This window comes from Malus sylvestris, chromosome 15 (assembly GCF_916048215.2).
Source record: "Malus sylvestris chromosome 15, drMalSylv7.2, whole genome shotgun sequence".
NCBI lineage: Eukaryota > Viridiplantae > Streptophyta > Magnoliopsida > Rosales > Rosaceae > Malus > Malus sylvestris.
The window spans coordinates 551,203-569,861 of NC_062274.1; the positions used below are offsets into that span (position 1 = coordinate 551,203).

General features: G+C 36.6%; 3 protein-coding genes across 4 annotated transcripts; 1 reads left to right on the forward strand and 2 right to left on the reverse strand.

The window, feature by feature from the left end:
- Positions 1-3,848: 3,848 nt before the first annotated feature.
- Positions 3,849-6,243, reverse strand: LOC126603559 (GDSL esterase/lipase EXL3-like). Its single transcript, XM_050270442.1, has 5 exons — positions 5,876-6,243; positions 5,530-5,660; positions 5,168-5,401; positions 4,276-4,531; positions 3,849-4,190 (listed from the first exon to the last, which is right to left on the reverse strand). The coding sequence occupies exons 1-5, from the start codon at positions 6,171-6,173 to the stop codon at positions 3,997-3,999; spliced, it is 1,113 nt and encodes a 370-aa protein (XP_050126399.1). The 5' UTR covers positions 6,174-6,243; the 3' UTR covers positions 3,849-3,996.
- A 1,864-nt stretch (positions 6,244-8,107) lies between these two features.
- On the forward strand, positions 8,108-8,461 carry LOC126605746 (uncharacterized). The gene has a single exon (XM_050273181.1). It carries the CDS (start codon positions 8,108-8,110, stop codon positions 8,459-8,461), a length of 354 nt encoding a protein of 117 aa, XP_050129138.1.
- A 3,251-nt stretch (positions 8,462-11,712) lies between these two features.
- LOC126603558 (protein FREE1-like) lies at positions 11,713-16,585 on the reverse strand. 2 transcript variants are annotated; one of them, XM_050270441.1, is made up of 10 exons: positions 15,488-16,585; positions 14,799-14,885; positions 14,567-14,698; positions 13,655-13,786; positions 13,440-13,505; positions 13,245-13,355; positions 12,893-12,985; positions 12,652-12,682; positions 12,335-12,405; positions 11,713-12,230 (listed from the first exon to the last, which is right to left on the reverse strand). In XM_050270441.1, the coding sequence occupies exons 1-10, from the start codon at positions 16,409-16,411 to the stop codon at positions 12,153-12,155; spliced, it is 1,725 nt and encodes a 574-aa protein (XP_050126398.1). In that variant the 5' UTR covers positions 16,412-16,585; the 3' UTR covers positions 11,713-12,152. The 2 variants fall into 2 exon arrangements, with proteins under 2 accessions (XP_050126398.1, XP_050126397.1); XM_050270440.1 differs by having other exon boundaries at positions 12,652-12,685; positions 15,488-16,584.
- Positions 16,586-18,659: the final 2,074 nt, after the last annotated feature.

Genomic DNA, 18,659 nt, shown 5'->3' on the forward strand with positions numbered 1-18,659 from the left:
TTGTTATATGTAAAATGTACCCTTTTTTAATATAAAATTCTTTCAAATTTTTTAATCCATGTTTAAACTTATATGGGTACATTCTTTTTCGTTGATTTGAGAATGTATCCATGTTTTGGTACAATAACTTTTTTTGTTAATTTTGGTTAATGTACCCATACATATATGTACACACACACACACAATATAATAGAGAGTATAATTTATATTTTATTATTTTTAATCCCATAAATTATGGGTTTTATTTAAAATCTCATTAATATAAACAATTACAAATTTCAATTTTTAATTTTTAATTTTAAAAATATAGTAACTTACATTATTACATTAATGTCAGGGACCTCAATCAAAAACTAAAAACTAACAAGGTTTCAATCAAAGAATATTGATAGTTAAGGACCGCATCCAAAGTGTCCCTAATTACAACCAGGCAAGAGAAGCCCAACAGTACAACGAAAGCCAAAACACAGGCAACCAGCCAAAAAACAGACAGAACAAGGGGGTAGAAGAAGGCTCAATGTGTCCCCCCTTGCACCTCCTCCCACACAAAATTAAGGCAGGCAGGTGAACTATCCTTGTTCAAAACATGCACTAGCGAAAATGGGGGGCGGTCGACCCAAGACACATCACACATCTCTGCACATCTGTGCGACATCAAATAGTCCTCCACCAAATTGGCTGATCTTGGGACCCAAGATCAGCAACAGTCCTGAAAGGCCTCCCCAAGCTTCAAACACTTCGCTAAAATATGATAAGCCTCCCATCTGCCCTCAAAGATTGAACCCCGCATACATGAAATGGTTCCTTGAGAATCAGATTCAAGTTCAACCACCACATGAGTCAGTTTCAAATAGAGACCCAACTCACAACCAGCCTGCAAAGCCAAAACTTCCGCACATCATAGAATGAATTAGAACAAGAACGAGAATCCCTTTTTCTCTATTTGTCAATTAATTGTTAATCTTTTTTATTCGATGACAGGTCGCACATGGCATATAAATTTTCTCATCTACCAAACATCAATATTTAAGACACGGGGGCTAAATGAATCAATGAGATCTCACCGGTCAAATGTGAAAACCCTAATAAATATTATTGTTCACTAATCATTTACTGTTTTTGGAGTCTCTGCCCAAACCATAAAACAAGAAAGGGTATGCTATCCACACATTTCATTTTACTTCTCACACATCCTTGATAATTTCTGTCCGTTGATCTTCTTCAATTCATTCAATCCGATGGCTGAAAATTAAAAAGATGTGTGAGAAGTAAAATGGGATGTGTGGATATCACATCCCAACAAGAAGGGCGGTAGGAGAGGCTAATTAGCTCAAAGAGCACAGTTACTATAGTCATGCAAAACTACAAGAAACTTTCATGACATCAAATCAGGGGTCAGAGTTAGAGGTTTTTAATGTTCTATTTAAGTGCCTAATCTAACCATAAGAAGCTCATGACGTAGAATAGATGGCTGAAAGAACTAAAGAGCAACTTTATTAACATTGCAAATTTAGACTCTATTAATTAGGAGCATGATCCACCGTTTCAAGGAGAATAGTGTCATGAGCAAGACTTATTGATGTGTGCTGACATGTGAGCATTTTTGGCCGAATTAGAGTCACGAGCAAGACTCATGATTCACCGTTTTCTCAACTCATGGTGGATTCTAGATTTTGAATTTAGAGTATATATCATTCGAAACGATTAATTTCACAAATAATTTCATCAAATCCTTCACATCAACATGTACTACATGGTGCAAGAATATCTATATATATAGTCATGTGCAATAACTAATAATTGGTTGAAATAATTTGAATATAGAATTATGGATGAATGCAAGCAGTTGGGGAGATGTGAGATCTCCTTGTACATACTAGTGTTGGTTTTCCGATATCCATTGAATTCATAAAATAGAATTGGGGCCGTATCAGGAGAATAAGAGTTGAATATCAGAGTGTGCAACGAATAAGATTACAAAATAATACGAATATTATTAAACTAACAAGAATGCCGAAACGGCTACAAAACCCTAAAATGCTACATTGTGAATGACTTTATTATTCTACGAGCTACAAAGCACCATATATATAGAGAACTAATCTAACCCTAATAAGCAAAAAAACGAAACCCTAATATTAATGGGCTAAGCCCAAATTCAAACAATAAAATAATCATAAATTCCAACACCCCCGTCAAACCCATGGCGGTACACGTCATGAGTTTGCTAACACGTAGATGCGGATACAAGCTCCATTAGGCGGACATGAGAAGGCAAACTCTGTTAGGCGAACACGACAAGACAAGCTCTGTTATACGAACACGACAAGGCAAGCAGGTGAGCAATCAAGCAAGCAAGCTCCGGTGTTGAGGCAGACCTCGAGTTTTCACTTTGATTTCGTGGTTTTCGGGACAAATTCACTGTGCGCGTTTGCGTTGAATCTGGCGGTGCTTCTGTTGGTGGGAAAGACCTCTGCTTTGACTATGAATGTTGCTGGGGTTGTCAAATATTGGCTTTTGATTGCATTTTCGTGGTCTGTGATCAAGGATACCGTGACACCTATCAATTTGATGAGGTACCTGATTTGGCAAATTCAACTTTTTTTTTCTTCTTCAAGCAGCAAAACCCTAATTAATACAAACTGATACAAACAAAATGACACCAATCAAGAGCAGATTAAATTCCCAATGATCAAACCTGCTCTGATACCAAGTTGAATATCACAATGCGCAACGAACAAGAATACAAAATAATAGAAATATTATTAAACTAACGAGAATGCCAAAACGGCTACAAAACCCTAAAAAGCTACATTGTGAATAACTTTATTATTATTCAAGCTACAAAGCACCATATATATAGATAATTAACCAAACTCTAATAAGTAAGAAAACGAAACCCTAATATTAATGGGCTAAGCCCAAATTCAAATAATAAAATATTCTTAAATTCCAACAATAAGAGTATCTAATGGTGCATGCATTCCTCCAGCTTCGTTGTGAAGAGCAACGACTTGCGAACTCGTAATTCATCGATCTTTACTAGCTATTTGTTTTTTGTGTCACTTGATTGTTAATAAATAATTGATCGTCCTCCAAGTCACATCGTACTTAACTATGTCGTAATAATGCATGCATCTAATCTCCCAACTGCATCTCTGGCCCTCTGGGTAAATTCTCAACCCAGAAATTTATTACAAAATTATAATATATATACATCCATATCTATAACGTGGTAGCTTGCCTGCCAAGTGGTCATCTAAAACTTAGGAGAAAATTTCGTTATGACCGGAACATGGGTGATACATCATGTATTTTTATATAAGTGGTGGAAAATTTTATTTTTAAATTATTAACATTTTGACATACATATCTTACTATTTATATAATGATACGTGGTGTACTACTCCGTATTCCGATCACATTGAAAATTCTGTCTAAAACTTGGCATCGATCGTGTATATAGGTCGTTTTCTCATGCAACGTGTTGAATTTGTTCTTAAAACGAGCATGGGCTCGTGATAACGAACTATCATTCGTGCAACTGTCAATTTAAACTATTCAATTCAAAATTTTTGGATTTCTTGCATGATACAACAAGATTTTAATATTAATGAATTGTGGTACATTTTCTTCAGAAGCCATTTTGCACTCTAAATTCAACCATGACCTACTTTTTTGCTAAACACTAAATCAAAGACAACCATACTTAATCCCTTAATTAAGGATAACTTGGAATCAACTGGATATTTAAAAATACTACTTGAATTTAATTACTTTTATAGAGTGAGAGCACTTTCTTGAGCGGGCACCAACACAGACTCAGAGAGACAAAAAGCTGAGGGAAGTAAATTAATATAATGTTTATTATTACTTTTTCTTCCAAAAATATGAAAGCTGATTACATGACTTGACTTGAGAATTGAGGATTAGCGACGTGCATAAACAATCAATTCATAATATCATATATGCTGATTTAACAAGCATATTAATTAATTAAAAAAAGAAGTCTTTAATGTATCTCTGAAGAAGTGGAGGAAGGAGTACATTGTAGGTTCGTTCTGTAGGATGATAACTGTCCCAAAACACATAATCGGATGGATTTTCACACGTAGAATCGAACTTGTTGCACAACACTGCTACCTCTATGTTCCCCGTTCCACAGCAACCTTTCTCCACAACTTTAAACCCTAAAATTCATTAACCCAAAAATCATTAACCAATTCAAAATATTAAACTAGTCTCAACTGCATATTATTTAGTTAGAATAATTACCACTTTTGGCAGGGTTGAGAATTATATCGAGCAGTGGATTGTAAATATCCACATAGACGATTTTACTGTGGGGCAGAGCGGAGCTCAAGGAGTTGAGTGAGCTGGACAGTTTGATGTTGAATAACTTTGCCGCATCGTTGTATTCTTCTGCACACATTCTCAGAATTCCTCCACCCAAAGTTCTTTGTGAAGGCACACATCCTATTGGCGGTGCACTGAACAAGCCGATCCTTCTCGCCCCAAGTTTATACAATTCCTACCAATTAATTACCATATCATTAGTAAATAAGGGATTGTTTATAACTTGTTAATCCAGTGGGTCAATTATTATCAAGGGAAAATTGAAATAGAAAAATTTACAATTAATCACCCAAACTCCCTGTTGTCTTGCAACTTGGCACCGAAATGACACGGCAGCCTTATTTTTAAAAACATTCTCGTCATGTATCACGGATTGATATTCTTTCAGGATCTCACGCTCCAAAACCCACGAATTAGACAATTTGGAGCATTCAAATTGAATGTTGGAGAGAAATTATATGTGAGATAAACCAGTCAGATAAACTAATAAGAACCGTATCATTTAAATTGAAAGTTCTAAATTGCTCGGTTGCGAGCTCTAGTGTTGGACAGGTTCTCAATCCATAGATCACGACTAGCTAGAGTACTTGAAATTGTTTAATTATTCTATCAACATGTACTATATTATTGCCAAAATAGGTGTTGCACGACATTTGTCTTTGTACTTTCCTTCAATTTTCTTTAAAACTCATCAGCAAACATGGACCCTAGTTGAATCAAATGACATGAATAGACTTAAAAATACTGAAAAGGTTCCCAAGTAAAAAAATTCAGTTAATATTTTGTGCAAATTTCTCAAGTTTTATGTTACCTTGACGAAACTAGATGCAGAGTTGACCATGAGGTCAGTGTAAGCAGGAACACTATATTGAGCTTTTCTTATGCGAATGGTAAAATAAGTGTTGGCGATGTCATCGCTGCCGGCAACCACCAGAACTAGAGCGTTGGATAGAATGAACTGGGTTCTCTCTTCTCCAACAACGCCTTTGAGCTTCACGATATACTCTTTGAACATTTTCAACTGATCATCCATTGATATAACTGACTGCATTTTATCATCAACATTGTGAAAAATAATACGGATTGGTTATAGAAAGTATAATCTTTGAGCACAACAATTTATTCCATTGATATATACATATGTGTATGTGCGCGCGTGTTATAACAACGTACCACTATCTGGGGTGTCATTGGATCATATCCGGTGCCACCTGAAGCAAAGACAACTCCCGCGGGGAGATCTTGCGGTCGTAGATTTGGATCCAAATATGCCGGCAAATACTCTTGGATTCCCAATTGTGACGCTGATCATAACCAAAATTAATGTAGACATATAAAATATGAATTTTTGTTATTCACTTGCAATTCTCATGCATGGATTTTTGTCCAATTCTTTTCGAATAAATTTTGAAAATGTAGATACAAGTGTTAAGAAAAGCAACTCAACAAAAGGGGAAAAACATGACGAAATGGATAAATGGATAAATGTATGTTTGTATGCGAGAGAGGTTTGTTATACCTATGATGTCAGAGGGCACCTTGCCATTGCCAAACCTGCCAGTAGGCTTGTGCTGCTGGAAATCTCGTCCATAAGGAGAGAAATTGCACTTAACAAGTGACTTAAGATGGTTGTTGTTGCCGGTGTCCATGATCGAATCGCCAAACACAATCACCGCCGGAAAGGTCTGGTTTGATGGCAGCATCACCAGTCCCTCTGTGGCGGTAGGGTACTGGAAAACACCAAAAACTACAACACAAACGCATAATATCAACCGGGACGACAGCAACTGGGAAGAACAAGAAGAAGAAGACTCCATGACGAATAATCCTGATCCAAGTAATTTGGAAGACTGTTTGGTCTCACCCTAATACTCCTCCAGGTGCTTTTTAGTGCCTTAATATATAAGACAAGATGTGAAAATATCGTGACTTTGCCCCTTTTTTTTTAGTCATTGACTGCTCTAAAAGGAGACTTCATAAAATATTGTTAGAGAACAATTCAGAAATAAATAAAAATAACAGAATTTGAAATTCTAATACTTTATTAACTAAAAATATTTGCCATACAAAATGAAATACAAAAATAAGTACAAGAATTAAAATGGTACTAACTTGATTACAACAGGTAGAGGCTATCGCAAAAGTTATGTCCTTCGAATAGTATTTCCATCTCACTCTTGTGCTTGTGGTTCTATAACGTCTGCTCGAATAGGATACAACTACCTAATTCTACAACCCGCACTGGATTATAGAATTCTAGCTAATTGTTTTGTGTGTTTACTCTCTGGAAAGTTTGTACAGAAGATAAGGAGGAAGAAAAGATGATCCTACTTGAAAACTGTGATTGCAAATATATAAGTTGTTTCACACATTTTCAAACACCTGTTCAGCGAACTTGAAAATACACAACTCTTTCTAAGAGCTATGTCTCTTAATCAAAACGTTTTTTAAATAATAAATTAATTAAAAACTTAATCCGAATTTAAAATTAATGAATCCGATTAATTAATATTAATTGTATTAGGCTATATTTTACAAACATAATCCACATGTAACATCCCACATCGACCAACAGGGAGGGGGTGATGTGTCTTATATGTACATGCCCACCTTCATATAGCACGAGACCTTTTAGGAACTCACTAGCTTTGGATTCTATCGGAACTTCGAAGTTAAGCGAGTTCGGGCGAGAGCAATCCCAGGATGGGTGACCCACTGGGAAGTTCTCATCTGAGTTTCCAAAAACAAAACCGTGAGGGAATGGTGAGCACAAAGCGGACAATATCGTGCTATGGTGAAATCGGTCCAGGATGTAACAGAATGGTATCAGAGCCATTATGTCGTTCGGTGCGAGTGTGCCGACGAGGACGTCAGGCCCCTAAGGGGGGTGGATTGTAACATCCCACATCGACCAACGGGAAGGGGGTGATGTGCCTTATATGTACATGCCCACCTCCATATATCACGAGGCCTTTTCGAAACTCATTGGCTTTGGATTCCATCGGAACTCCGAAGTTAAGCGAGTTCAGGCGAGAGTAATCCAAGGATGGGTGACCCACTGTGAAGTTCTCATTTGAGTTCCCAAAAATAAAATCGTGAAGGAATGGTGAGCCCAAAATGGACAATATAGTGCTACGGCATAGCCGGTTTGGGATGTGACACCACACAACTATAAGGCCCAAGCCTTCAATTCATTTCCAAATGGTCCAAATCCTAACTAATATTGTAAAAGACAAAACATATATAAAAGTCCCTTGAAATCCTATGTTCCCACTATGTTCCCTGATGATGTGGGAGAGGAGTCTCAAAACTCCAACAAATATATCCAAGGTTTTCTCCAATTTACCACAGAGAAAAAAATGACAATAAATAACTAAGATTTGTTTTTTACTGCAGTCATTTCAGTTGAATTTGTTACACTCTAATGGATTCACAATGTACAATTTGCATATATGTAAGTCTTACTGCGTATTTACAGTGCAAGATGCCATCATTTCTATATATACAAAGAAACAAATAGTTGAAAGTAATGTAAAAGACGTTCTCTTTGCCATTAAGGGCTAATTTGAGATTGTTGTGTTTTTTTTTCTTAAAACTATTTTTTTTGTGCTTTAAAAATAATTAGTTGCAAAATAAAATATTTGAGCCTTTAATAAAACATATTTATAATAATGTTGTGGTATGAAAAATAGTGTAAAAGTGTTTGGTAAATTTCGATGTAAAGGTGACATAAGTGTATATAATGATAAAAATGGACAATGCGGGCAGTGGTGACGACAATGGTGGCAAGGGCAATGGTTGTGGTGGTGGCGGTGGCGGTGGCGATGGTGGTGGTGCCAGTAAAGGGGTGTGGTGGTTGGGCTGCAAAGGTAATAGTAGTGGTAGGGGCACGGCAATGGGGATGGTGGCAGTTATGGTTGTGGTGGCAGTGGTGACAATTGTATTTACAGTTGCAGTAATGGCGGTGGCGGCAACGATGGTAGTTGTGGTTGTGGTGGTAGTGGTGGCCGGTATGGTTGTGATGGTGGTTGTAATGGTGGTGGTGGTGGTGGCGGCGCGATTGTGGTGTGGTTATGGTGGCAACAATGGTGGTGTAAGAGATTAGGATTTGTAGCAGTAGGTAGTGATGTTCACTTTTTCTACAAGGGTAAAATGTGTCTGGAGGATAATTAATGTTATTTTAAAAAAATAATGAGATGCAGGAATTAAAAATATTCATTGAGGGCACAACTCTGCTTTTTATTAAAGTAGCTTTTAAAAGCAACTACAAACTGTTTTTAAAAGCTGCTGTCTGAAGGCCATTACTTTTAAAATAAATAGGATATTTTATTTTACCAAACATTTTTTTATTGCATAACTTTAAAGTGAAGCAATTTTTGGTGAAAAAAAAAATCAATACCAAACTGGGCCTAAACCTAATGGGAAATGAAAGTTATTTAACAGATAGATTAGAGGTTCACTAGTGTTGCGATTTAGAGATATTTTTGTCTACTTGTAAGAAAGAGAAACGAAAAATCAAGGACAACCCACCATTACCCAATTATATTTCAAAAGTGCTTTTTCCACTCATTTTTTCTTCATGCACACCCTATGTGTTTCCGACCATTAATTAAGTGTTACAAACTTTCATATTTAAAATAATGCATGTCAAATAAATTGGAAAGTGAATGGTTTTACTCTTTAAGTAACTAATTAAGACCAATTACACGTTAGCCATATAAATGTCATTATTTCTCAACTAAAACATTTTAAAATGTTATTTATAATTTCTTCATCAGCCACATGGCCTCTTCATATGACTTATGTGCGTTGGATGGCAGGATGAGATTTAAACCTTGCTTATACCTACTTGGCAAAAGGAAAGTCGTATATACTCATCGATTCATCAAAATATGTTTGTATACCTTTCTTATCAGTGTCATAAACTTGACCTTTTAATTAAAGATAAATATTTTAGGCAGTATAGGTGAAGAAGCAGTGAGCACAAGTTTAATTTGTGCAGCTGTCGTAGCTTTTTTTTTTTCTTTCTTTAAAGCGAATTATCTTATTAAAAGAGAAGAATGCCAGTACAAAGATCGTAAAAATCGAAGATGGTAAAAGGATTAGATGAAGCAAATTTCACATCAAGACGTCGCTTTACTCTCCTCCCGCACCACACAAAGCAGATGCGAAGAACCAAGATCCTTAAGAGTTTGGACGTCAAACTACACCAAAATTAGCGTTTTTTCTTCTCACTCAAAGCAATAAAGAACAAACTTCCCGAGCTTTCCTCCCTCTCTCATGATGACAGGTGCTGGCTACCTTCTTTAAAAGGAAATCCCCCGAATCAACCACATATGTAAAGTTCGACGGTTCGGGAACTAACTGAAAGAGTTTTCAGTCTACGTATGATCTTGAGGTCCTATTGCATGCATGGTGGTGGTGCAAGAATATAACATCATAATTATTTATTAATTAAAATTTCACAAAATTGTAAAATTAAATGGACGAAGAAAGCAAGCAAAAAAAAAACCATTTAATTAGTTAATTATTTCCCTTTTCAGTTTGGGAAATGTTATTAGCACTTCAAAAATCTCATTCTACACTCCTCACAAGTGTATTTTTCTTTCCCAATATAAAAAATTTGAAGTGTAAAATGAGATTTTTGAAGTGCTAATAACAATTTCCTTCAGTTTTTCTGTAACTAAAACAGGAGAGAAATTAAAGGGCTCCCAGCTGTAGCCTGTATTTTTAGGTGGTGCTCATTTCACGTACCACTCGCCAAATTAATGCAGTGTGTTAATAGCTCAACTGTTCACAAAGCAAGCAACAGCTGTTGGTTCGATTCATTAATCGTTTCGAGTATAATAATTTATCTTCCTCCCATCTTCACTTTATATATGTTCATCATTCTATCTACACAGCCTACTACGTTCACCATATTTTATGATCAAAATCTTGAATTCTATTAATATATAAATAAATGAGTTATAACGAAAAATTCGCGATACGGTTCACTTTTAAAAATCATGTTTTTACACTAAAAAGTCAAACCTGTTACTATTCACTTTACTCTTTATTTTATCATTATTGTTAAAACTCAAAGTTTTCAAGTATTTTTCATTAGTTTCTCTTATAAATAAAGCAGTAGGATTGCACCAACTAAAAAACTATGAAATTGACATTTTACCTACCAACCATAAAATCCTATTAACTAAGCTGTCATGTTTTTTTTCTTTCTAATCGACCGACATTGGGGGAGGAGGATTTATTAAACACTGAATCTCTAAGCGTCTAGATAAGCTCTTTTTATCACTTGAGTTACAAGTGTTTTACTCGTTAAGATGTGATGTTTAACTCTTAAATTTTTAAGCAAAATAGCCAGTCTCTCATTCGAACGTTAGCCTACCAAAATTCTCTTAAACTCATGTGTATCTTATACATCAAAGTTTTTACTCGTTAAATCTTAGTTATTAAATTCTTAATCAAGAAACGACTAGAATTTCTGATGCCTTAAGCGTAATAGAAAATCACCGTCAGCAAAATTATGGTCTGATCTAACTTGAAAGTAATGGATGCATTTGTATGGTCACCATCAAAGTATTAATGCCAAATCCTTACCAGTGGACAAGGTTGTTTACGTGTTGGTTGATAAGCTAGGTAGCGAAGCCCTTGGATAGTACTATCAAATATCAACATACACATTTTTATTTCTCATACACCACTATTAATTTTTAGCATTCGGAATAAATGAATTGAAGAAAATCAATAAATAAAAATTAGCAAAAGTATGTGAAAGGTTAAAAAAAAACAAAAGAAAGAATAACAATACCCCTTTTAGTTCAAAAAGTATATTTTAGGCCCATGTAGCAAGCGATATCACACTTGGCACTACCTACATTATTCTTCAAGTTTTTTATTTTAATTTTTTTTATGGGAAATACCAAGGAGAATTTCTCAATATTCTTTAAGTTTTATTTTTTTGGAGAAATGCTAAGGAGATTTTATCAAAATTCTTCATAGGCTCCTTATTACTTCATAGTTTAACGTCTACCATGTAAAAAGTTCATAAAAAATCTCATTTTTTAAAAAATCTTTTAACGTTTCTATATTGTTATTTTCAAGGCATTCTTAATTTTCGTCTGTCACATTTCGGATTTCACAACGCGACCACCAACTTTTTGTTTAAAGTGGACTCCTCGACATTTCTTCATCCTTCTCTGCGTATCTTCAGAGTAATAGTCTCTACTAATTATGTAACTAAGAAATAAACAGCACGACAAAGTAATGACCACATCAAAATCTCAAATACATGACATAAACATCCAACGGCTGCCGGATTACGGCAACACGAGAAAATCATTTTGTTAACAAAAGTTGTTCAAATGGAAATTGGCATTCAATTCATACATTTGTTAATACATCGAAATCACGAACCAAATGACCGCAAACGCGACACATTCTCTCATGAAACAAGGTCACGCCAGACTCGCAAACAAAGGTCAACACTGATGAACCATTACACATACACAAGTGGGGCATCATGTGTTTGATATACAGAAGTAAATTATATGAACATCAATTTCGCTAAAAAAGGCAAGACTCTGTTTGATGAGGCTTACAAGTAAAAATCTTAATTTACAATCTAAACAGCAGAAAGCAGCAGCCAATCTGGTCAAACAACAATCCAGAAAAACACCGACACCCGCAAAAGCTCTTCCAAATTATTAGGAAACATAAGCAATCCAATAAAACAAATTGAACCGGGAAACTACATAAATAACAATTGAGTGCCGTCATGAGAATCTGTTTTCGAATCAATGAGCACTCACAAGAAATGGATTCTGGCAAACCCCACACTCAATGGTCTCCGACCCCGAGCTGGGAACTTGAACCTGCAACAATTCCAGTAATTCCATCACCACATACACAAAAAAATATAAACATGCACACTACTACTTCACTTCAAAATCAGTTGAACTTCTATATAATATATTACCTGCAAGTGGACCGTGCATGTAGGACAGGCAACTTCTCTCATTCTCCTTCCAGATCCATCAGACTTTGAACCTGAGGAATGAACATGCAAACGGTAAACGTTCATATAGCTTCTAGCTCCTAAGCTAATATTTTGTTTTTATTTTATTTTATTGGCTCCTAAGTTAATATTTAAATGTTACAAGACTAACCCAACTGATTTAACTCAGACATTGAACATGCACAGGTTGTCCAAAAAATTTAAGACATAAAAATTTCCTTTCAATGGAGGGTCTACTCATATTTCCAACGTCTAATCTTAACAAGCAAAGAAATTACCTGAAGATTCCTTGCGATTCCTTTCCAACTCCTCCTATTCAAAATAAATAAAATGAGTTTATGACAAAAAAAGGGAAGGGCAAACATGCACAACAGACATGTATAAAAAAATGCATGTACTGAGACTTAAAATAAATTCAGCTTCTATGTTCAAAATAAATTCCACTTTCGTGGAAAACATAATGTCAATTAAGAGCAGATTGGTCTGGTAGAAGCAAAAGACGAACAACACCGAAATCACCTGAAGCTTCTTGGCAAGATCCTCGTGACTATGAAGTCCTGCAGGTTTACTAGATGCTTCCTTAGCATTACTGAGCCTCTGAGTCACTTCAGCCTACAAAGGATAATGACACCATATGAAATCTTGATTCCACCAGAATTATATGGCACATGAACATGATAACAGTAAAACAGAAACCAAACCATTTTGTATTGTATAGTCCACAACAAAAGTACAAGGAAATTACATATACCGAAAATATAAAACGGAATCTTCAGTCCTCTCCACACCCCTCTACTGATTTACTACTGATGTAGTTGGAATAATATGATCAACTGACAGTGATAAACCCTAAAGAAGCTTAGAGACGTACCATGCAACGGTCACAAACTCGAACCTGCGGAGCATTCTCCTCAGCAGTTAAGGCAATTCTGCCATGGGTACACTTGTCGCAGAAAATGTCTCCACAGTTCCGGCAGTGATGCTAAAATGGGGGGAGAAATCCATAAGTACAAATGAAGAGAACATGAACAAACAATGAAGAATGCCACATTAAATTTAGACATACCCTGCGGTTAAAAGCCCCAAAATCTGTCCCACACGCCGTGCATTTTGTAACTGCTTCATCAGGGACCTAAGAAACAGCAGTAATGAAATAAGTAAGTGTAGAGCAAGATTATATTATTACTTGCTAAAAGAGATGCTGTGTTGAAAGGTGGCACTACCACATTTGTATCATTCTACAAAGAAAACAAAAGGGGAAGGGAGGCAGGTTAATATTACCCAATGATCTTTCTCCTCATTTCCCGGTTTAATAATGTTCATCCAATCGGTTAATCCTTTCTTTCTCTCTGTAGACTGTTCACTTGGCCTTATGGATTCCGTTGGCTTGATTCTTCCACCCATTTCCTTAAGCTGAGTTACCAGAGGTCAGAACAATACATCACTAAATGTAATCAACATTCAAAATCTCTAAGATAAGGTTAACCATAGTCTTGAGGACATAATATGAACCATATTATGCACCATTCAGATCTTCAAAAAAGCATATAATTTTATAAAGACAGAACCTCCAATCATAGTATCAACATAGACACACAGTAAGCTCATATTTCCATTTTCAGTATAAGAAGGCCAAAAAGATGTTGAAAACAAAATTCAATAAGTTCCAAACTAAATGATAGAGATTTCATTTTCCCAATTAGGAATGCTTGAAACCAACCAGTACATGGAATTGCAAATATGTCCAGTAGATATCATTAGAGACTAGCCATCGAAGGAACACATTTAATATAAATGCACTTATGCACAGACAAATCAGCTGGCTTTACTTCAAAATGAAACGATACCCCTCATGTACGTAGACTGCTCATGCCTATTTGATCAATATGAATCTAAAAGTTCGGACACATAAGTCAATCTATGTAGTTTACCACCCTGCTCAAGACAAACACATATATAACTGAAACACGAAACGAAAAATCCCACCCACCTTCTGTAACTTTTACATAGATCCAATGCATCACAAGCATCTAAATCAAGTATCAATGTTTATACTTCCTACATAACTTGTCAAATAACAGGTGCAGAAACAAGGAAAGCATCACCTAGGCCCTAATCACACGTTGTCAATAAAGAAGGGGAACCATTATTCTTTCAGGGCAAGGGGAAAGGCAAAATTCCCTAGTTTCCAACCTGTACAGTTGCAGCAGTCACTGTATCCAAAAGGGTGTTGGTAGTGTAACTATTTGACTGCAATCTAATACGCCTTGGCTCAATATCCACAGAACTCTTTGACCAAAAGGCAAAGGTGGATGAGTCGGTTTTCTGCATGAGAAGGAAAATAAACATACAAATCACTTAATACCTCAATCCATAAACTAACAGTTCCCTAACGAACTTGATGCTAAAATAAATTTAAACTTACATCACATCTTGTAACGGTCTCGAGGGGATATATTCTCAATGTCCGACTGGTAGCAGGATCAAGCATGCGGATACCATCCAAACCAATCTGAATAAGAATTTAGAATCGGCAAATCTTACTTAACAAATCAATAGGAAAGATTTGAAAGAAAGGAAGGGGATGGAACTAAACAAGAGCAACGGGGTGGCCTTCAAAACACTACCCATACTTTGAACCAACATAAAGATGATCATCCAGAACCAGAAAGAGCTTCACGATAATATGCATTTCAAAAATAGAACAGTCCAAGGAACAGCATATAGAAACAACATCGAGCAGAGTTAATCTCAAACAATTTAACAATAGTGGGTAATCCATTCCAAAATAGACCAAGAGGCCATAGTGCTCTAATTCTATCTAATTAGCATCTAATCCCCGCTTACCAATTTCTATAGAACAGTTATGTGAAAACCTGATTTCTAAGGCTCCAATTACAGTTGTAACCTATGCTATAATGTAAACTTATTGAAATCCATAGCATATTGAACGACTTAACGAAACTAATCCGTTCCCGCTCCAACACAATCACAAGTGAAAATTAACAGTGTGAAAATCCCATCACAGTAAACACAAGGATAACTAAGTAATTAATGCTTCTATTAAAGTTTAAGCTTGGACTTAAATAGAACGCAGTATCTCCCTGTTCATACCTGGCAAAGGACATCCATGGTGCTCTGCCCTCCACTTTCAGCCAACAGCTTGACCCGAAACTTCTGCACACCACTCTTTGCATCCTCCTGAGTATCGGCCTTGGGTACTGCCCGGACGATCTTGGTCGAGCTCACCGGCGTATTTTTCCCAGATGGGACACTGATCGACCTTCCGTAATCATCAAACAAAGTCGAGCTTGAAGACTTGGGTGCAGTGCCACGAGCTCCATACGGCTCCACCTTGTTACCTCCGTAAGCATAAACACCGTCACCGTACCCCGCATCCAGACCTGCATCATACCGCTTCCCATATGGATCCGATCCCAAATCGGTTCGGGTTCGGTTATATCCTCCATACCTATCATCTAAATAGGAGCCGCCGGAACCACCGCCGTGATCAAATTTCAGAGAATTCTCGTAAGAATTTTCATATACAGGCGGCACCGAAGGGGGAGGTTGAGAAAACGGGCTCTGGTAAACGGACGAAAACGGAGAGGAGGGATTGGAATTAGGGTTAGGGTTGGCGGGAATCGAGGGCGGCAAAGTGGCGTAACTGGGAGCCGATTGGTTATATTCGTACGGTGGTTGATAAGGTTGCTGCTGTGGCGGCGGTTGATAGGGCGAATGGGTCTCGAACGGAGGGAAAGAAGAAGGCGGCTGTGGCGTGGGATTGAAGGTTTGCAAATTGGGATTGGAGATTGGAGGGGAAGGGTTGAAGGAAGGAGCGGTAGGAGGGGCAGGATCGGGATTCAGAGAATATGGGGGGTAAGATTGGGAATAAGGGGAGTAATCGGAGGAGGTGAAAGGCGGTGCGGAGGCGTAGGGGTTGTGGTGGTGATCGGCGGGCTTGGGGATAGGATTAGGGTTTTGATGTGGAGGGGGGTACTGGTAATACGGAGCCGACAAGTAATCCCCGTTTTGCATCGCTGATAGCAGATCACGACGAGGTCGTTTCAGAGAGAGGAGGAAGAGGAGGAAGAGAAAGCGGAAGCGGAGGCGGAATAAAAAAATGCGGTTGCGCTGGGTGTTCCTCTGCGTTTGGCGACGAGGTGTAAACTAACAAACGGTCTTCCGCGTAGTTATGAACTTATGAATAAGTTTAAGGGGACGTTTCGATGTAATCCGGAAACAATCAGAAAATACAAATGGGCTGATCTCACTTTTTTCGTATTTCAAGTTTTTGAGTTCAAATGGGCCGATCTCAAATTTTCATTTACGAGCAGATTTAAAGTGAGCCCACTTGAGATTGGATTTTTTTTTTTTACCAAACCATATTATATACATCAAGGAAGAAAAGTGGGTTTAGCCTCACAATGGGTTAACTATTTTCGTTCTTAGTGAACTTACACCTTGTATGCGTGTTCCCTAATGTAGAAAGGGGTAGGGTCGCTTTGCATAACCAATTGGTTTTGAGTGGAATGTTTGTTTCCTTCATATCATCGAAGCAAATTCGCTTGTGTGTCAAATAAAACAGGTGCATGTGTTTCATGTTTTTTTTTTTTTTTAGTATATCGATATTTTTACACTAAAGGATAGAGGAGTTCGACTAATCTACACAATGGGCAATCTAATTCGACATCGAATTCGTCATCCATGAGATTCAAATCTAAAACCTCTCACATCTAAGCGAAGAGGAATATCATCACACCGTAGTACTAAATAGCGTGTTTCATGTTACTTAGTTAAGTTAAAAAATATTGCATAGATTTATAATGAATTGTCTCATTCTCACCATATTAATTAGTTTTGAAAAATAATTTAATATCATATACTTGGTTCATTAATGATTAAATTAATAACATTATACGGCGAAACGTTACTTTGTCCGAAAGTAGACAGCAGGGTCTTAAGCTGAACCAATAAAGTAAATATGCAGACCTTCTTGTTCAATGTTCCCTAAAACTAAAGGCTCCATGACGCACGACATTGGAACACGAAAAGCCTAGTAGGAATGGGATTTCATGGAATCATGTTGCAGGGAGAAATGGAACACGGTTCTCAGCCAGATTAAATGAGGATGGAAGATTCTTGGCCAGATCAGTCGCTGTCTGACCGGGTGAGTGGTGCCCATCTTCTTCTGTCGAAATGGATCTGGATTGTGTGCTCTCTTCATCCCATACCTTTATTATTCTTTTCTATTTATGTGGTCACGATTAAATCACGTTAATATTTTATATTTTTATTATTTTTTATCTTATTATTTTTATAAAAAAATTAATATAAAATATTAACGTAACTTAACCGTGATTACGTAAATAAATAAAAATTGGAAAAAGATGGGACGATGGAGGGCAGGCAATCTAGGTCCCAGACTCTTATGCTCTTTGAGATTAATTATTTTATTGAGGGAAAGAAAAAAGTACAAAAAAATCAGCGTTGAGATTTTCCATGCACGGCAAGAAGCAGAAGCAGAAGAAGCAGATCTCCCTTCTCGAAAAGAGTCCATTAATTTTCTCACACGACAGTTGATCATTGCATGCAAGTTCTTTTTATACAAAAAGTCATAGTGAGAAAACAGTAAGGCATCGTTTTGTTTGCAGCATCTGAAGCTGGGCTGCTGCATTTGCAAAGTTTGCTTCTTTCAACGACCGAATGGTCAAGCTTCATTGAAAGCAGAGAAAAAAAAAATTATGATACCAAAAGTGGCGGTGGTGACAGTTGCAGTCCTTGTAATCTTTTAAATACAAACGCCAAAATTTTCACATTTTCCTTTTGTCAGTTGTATAGGTTTACAGCCGTACGCTCTCTGTTTACGCTATATAAACAGAGACAGAGACAGAGAGCTGGCTTTCTTGTGACATAATTAAAAAAAAAATTAATGAGAAGTTTTAAAATAATTCTTTTTAAATGAAATGTACTTTTTAAAAGAATAATGAATAGTATCAAAAAAAATTATAAATATAATTTTTTGTTAAAAATAAACAATATCAAAAATATTTTATTAAAACTCTTATAAAAAAAGCATGCACGCTCCTCCCTGCATCATATCCTCTGACATTCCAACCCAAATCAGGTAAATAATTATAAAGCCAAGATTCTCTCTATTGGGAGAGACATCCCTAAACCATGCTTAGTTGGTCTATAAAATATAAGGAAAACTAATGAAAAGGGCTTGAAAACTTTGAGTTTTAATGATAAGAACAAAATAAAAGGTAAAGTGAATAGTACCAGG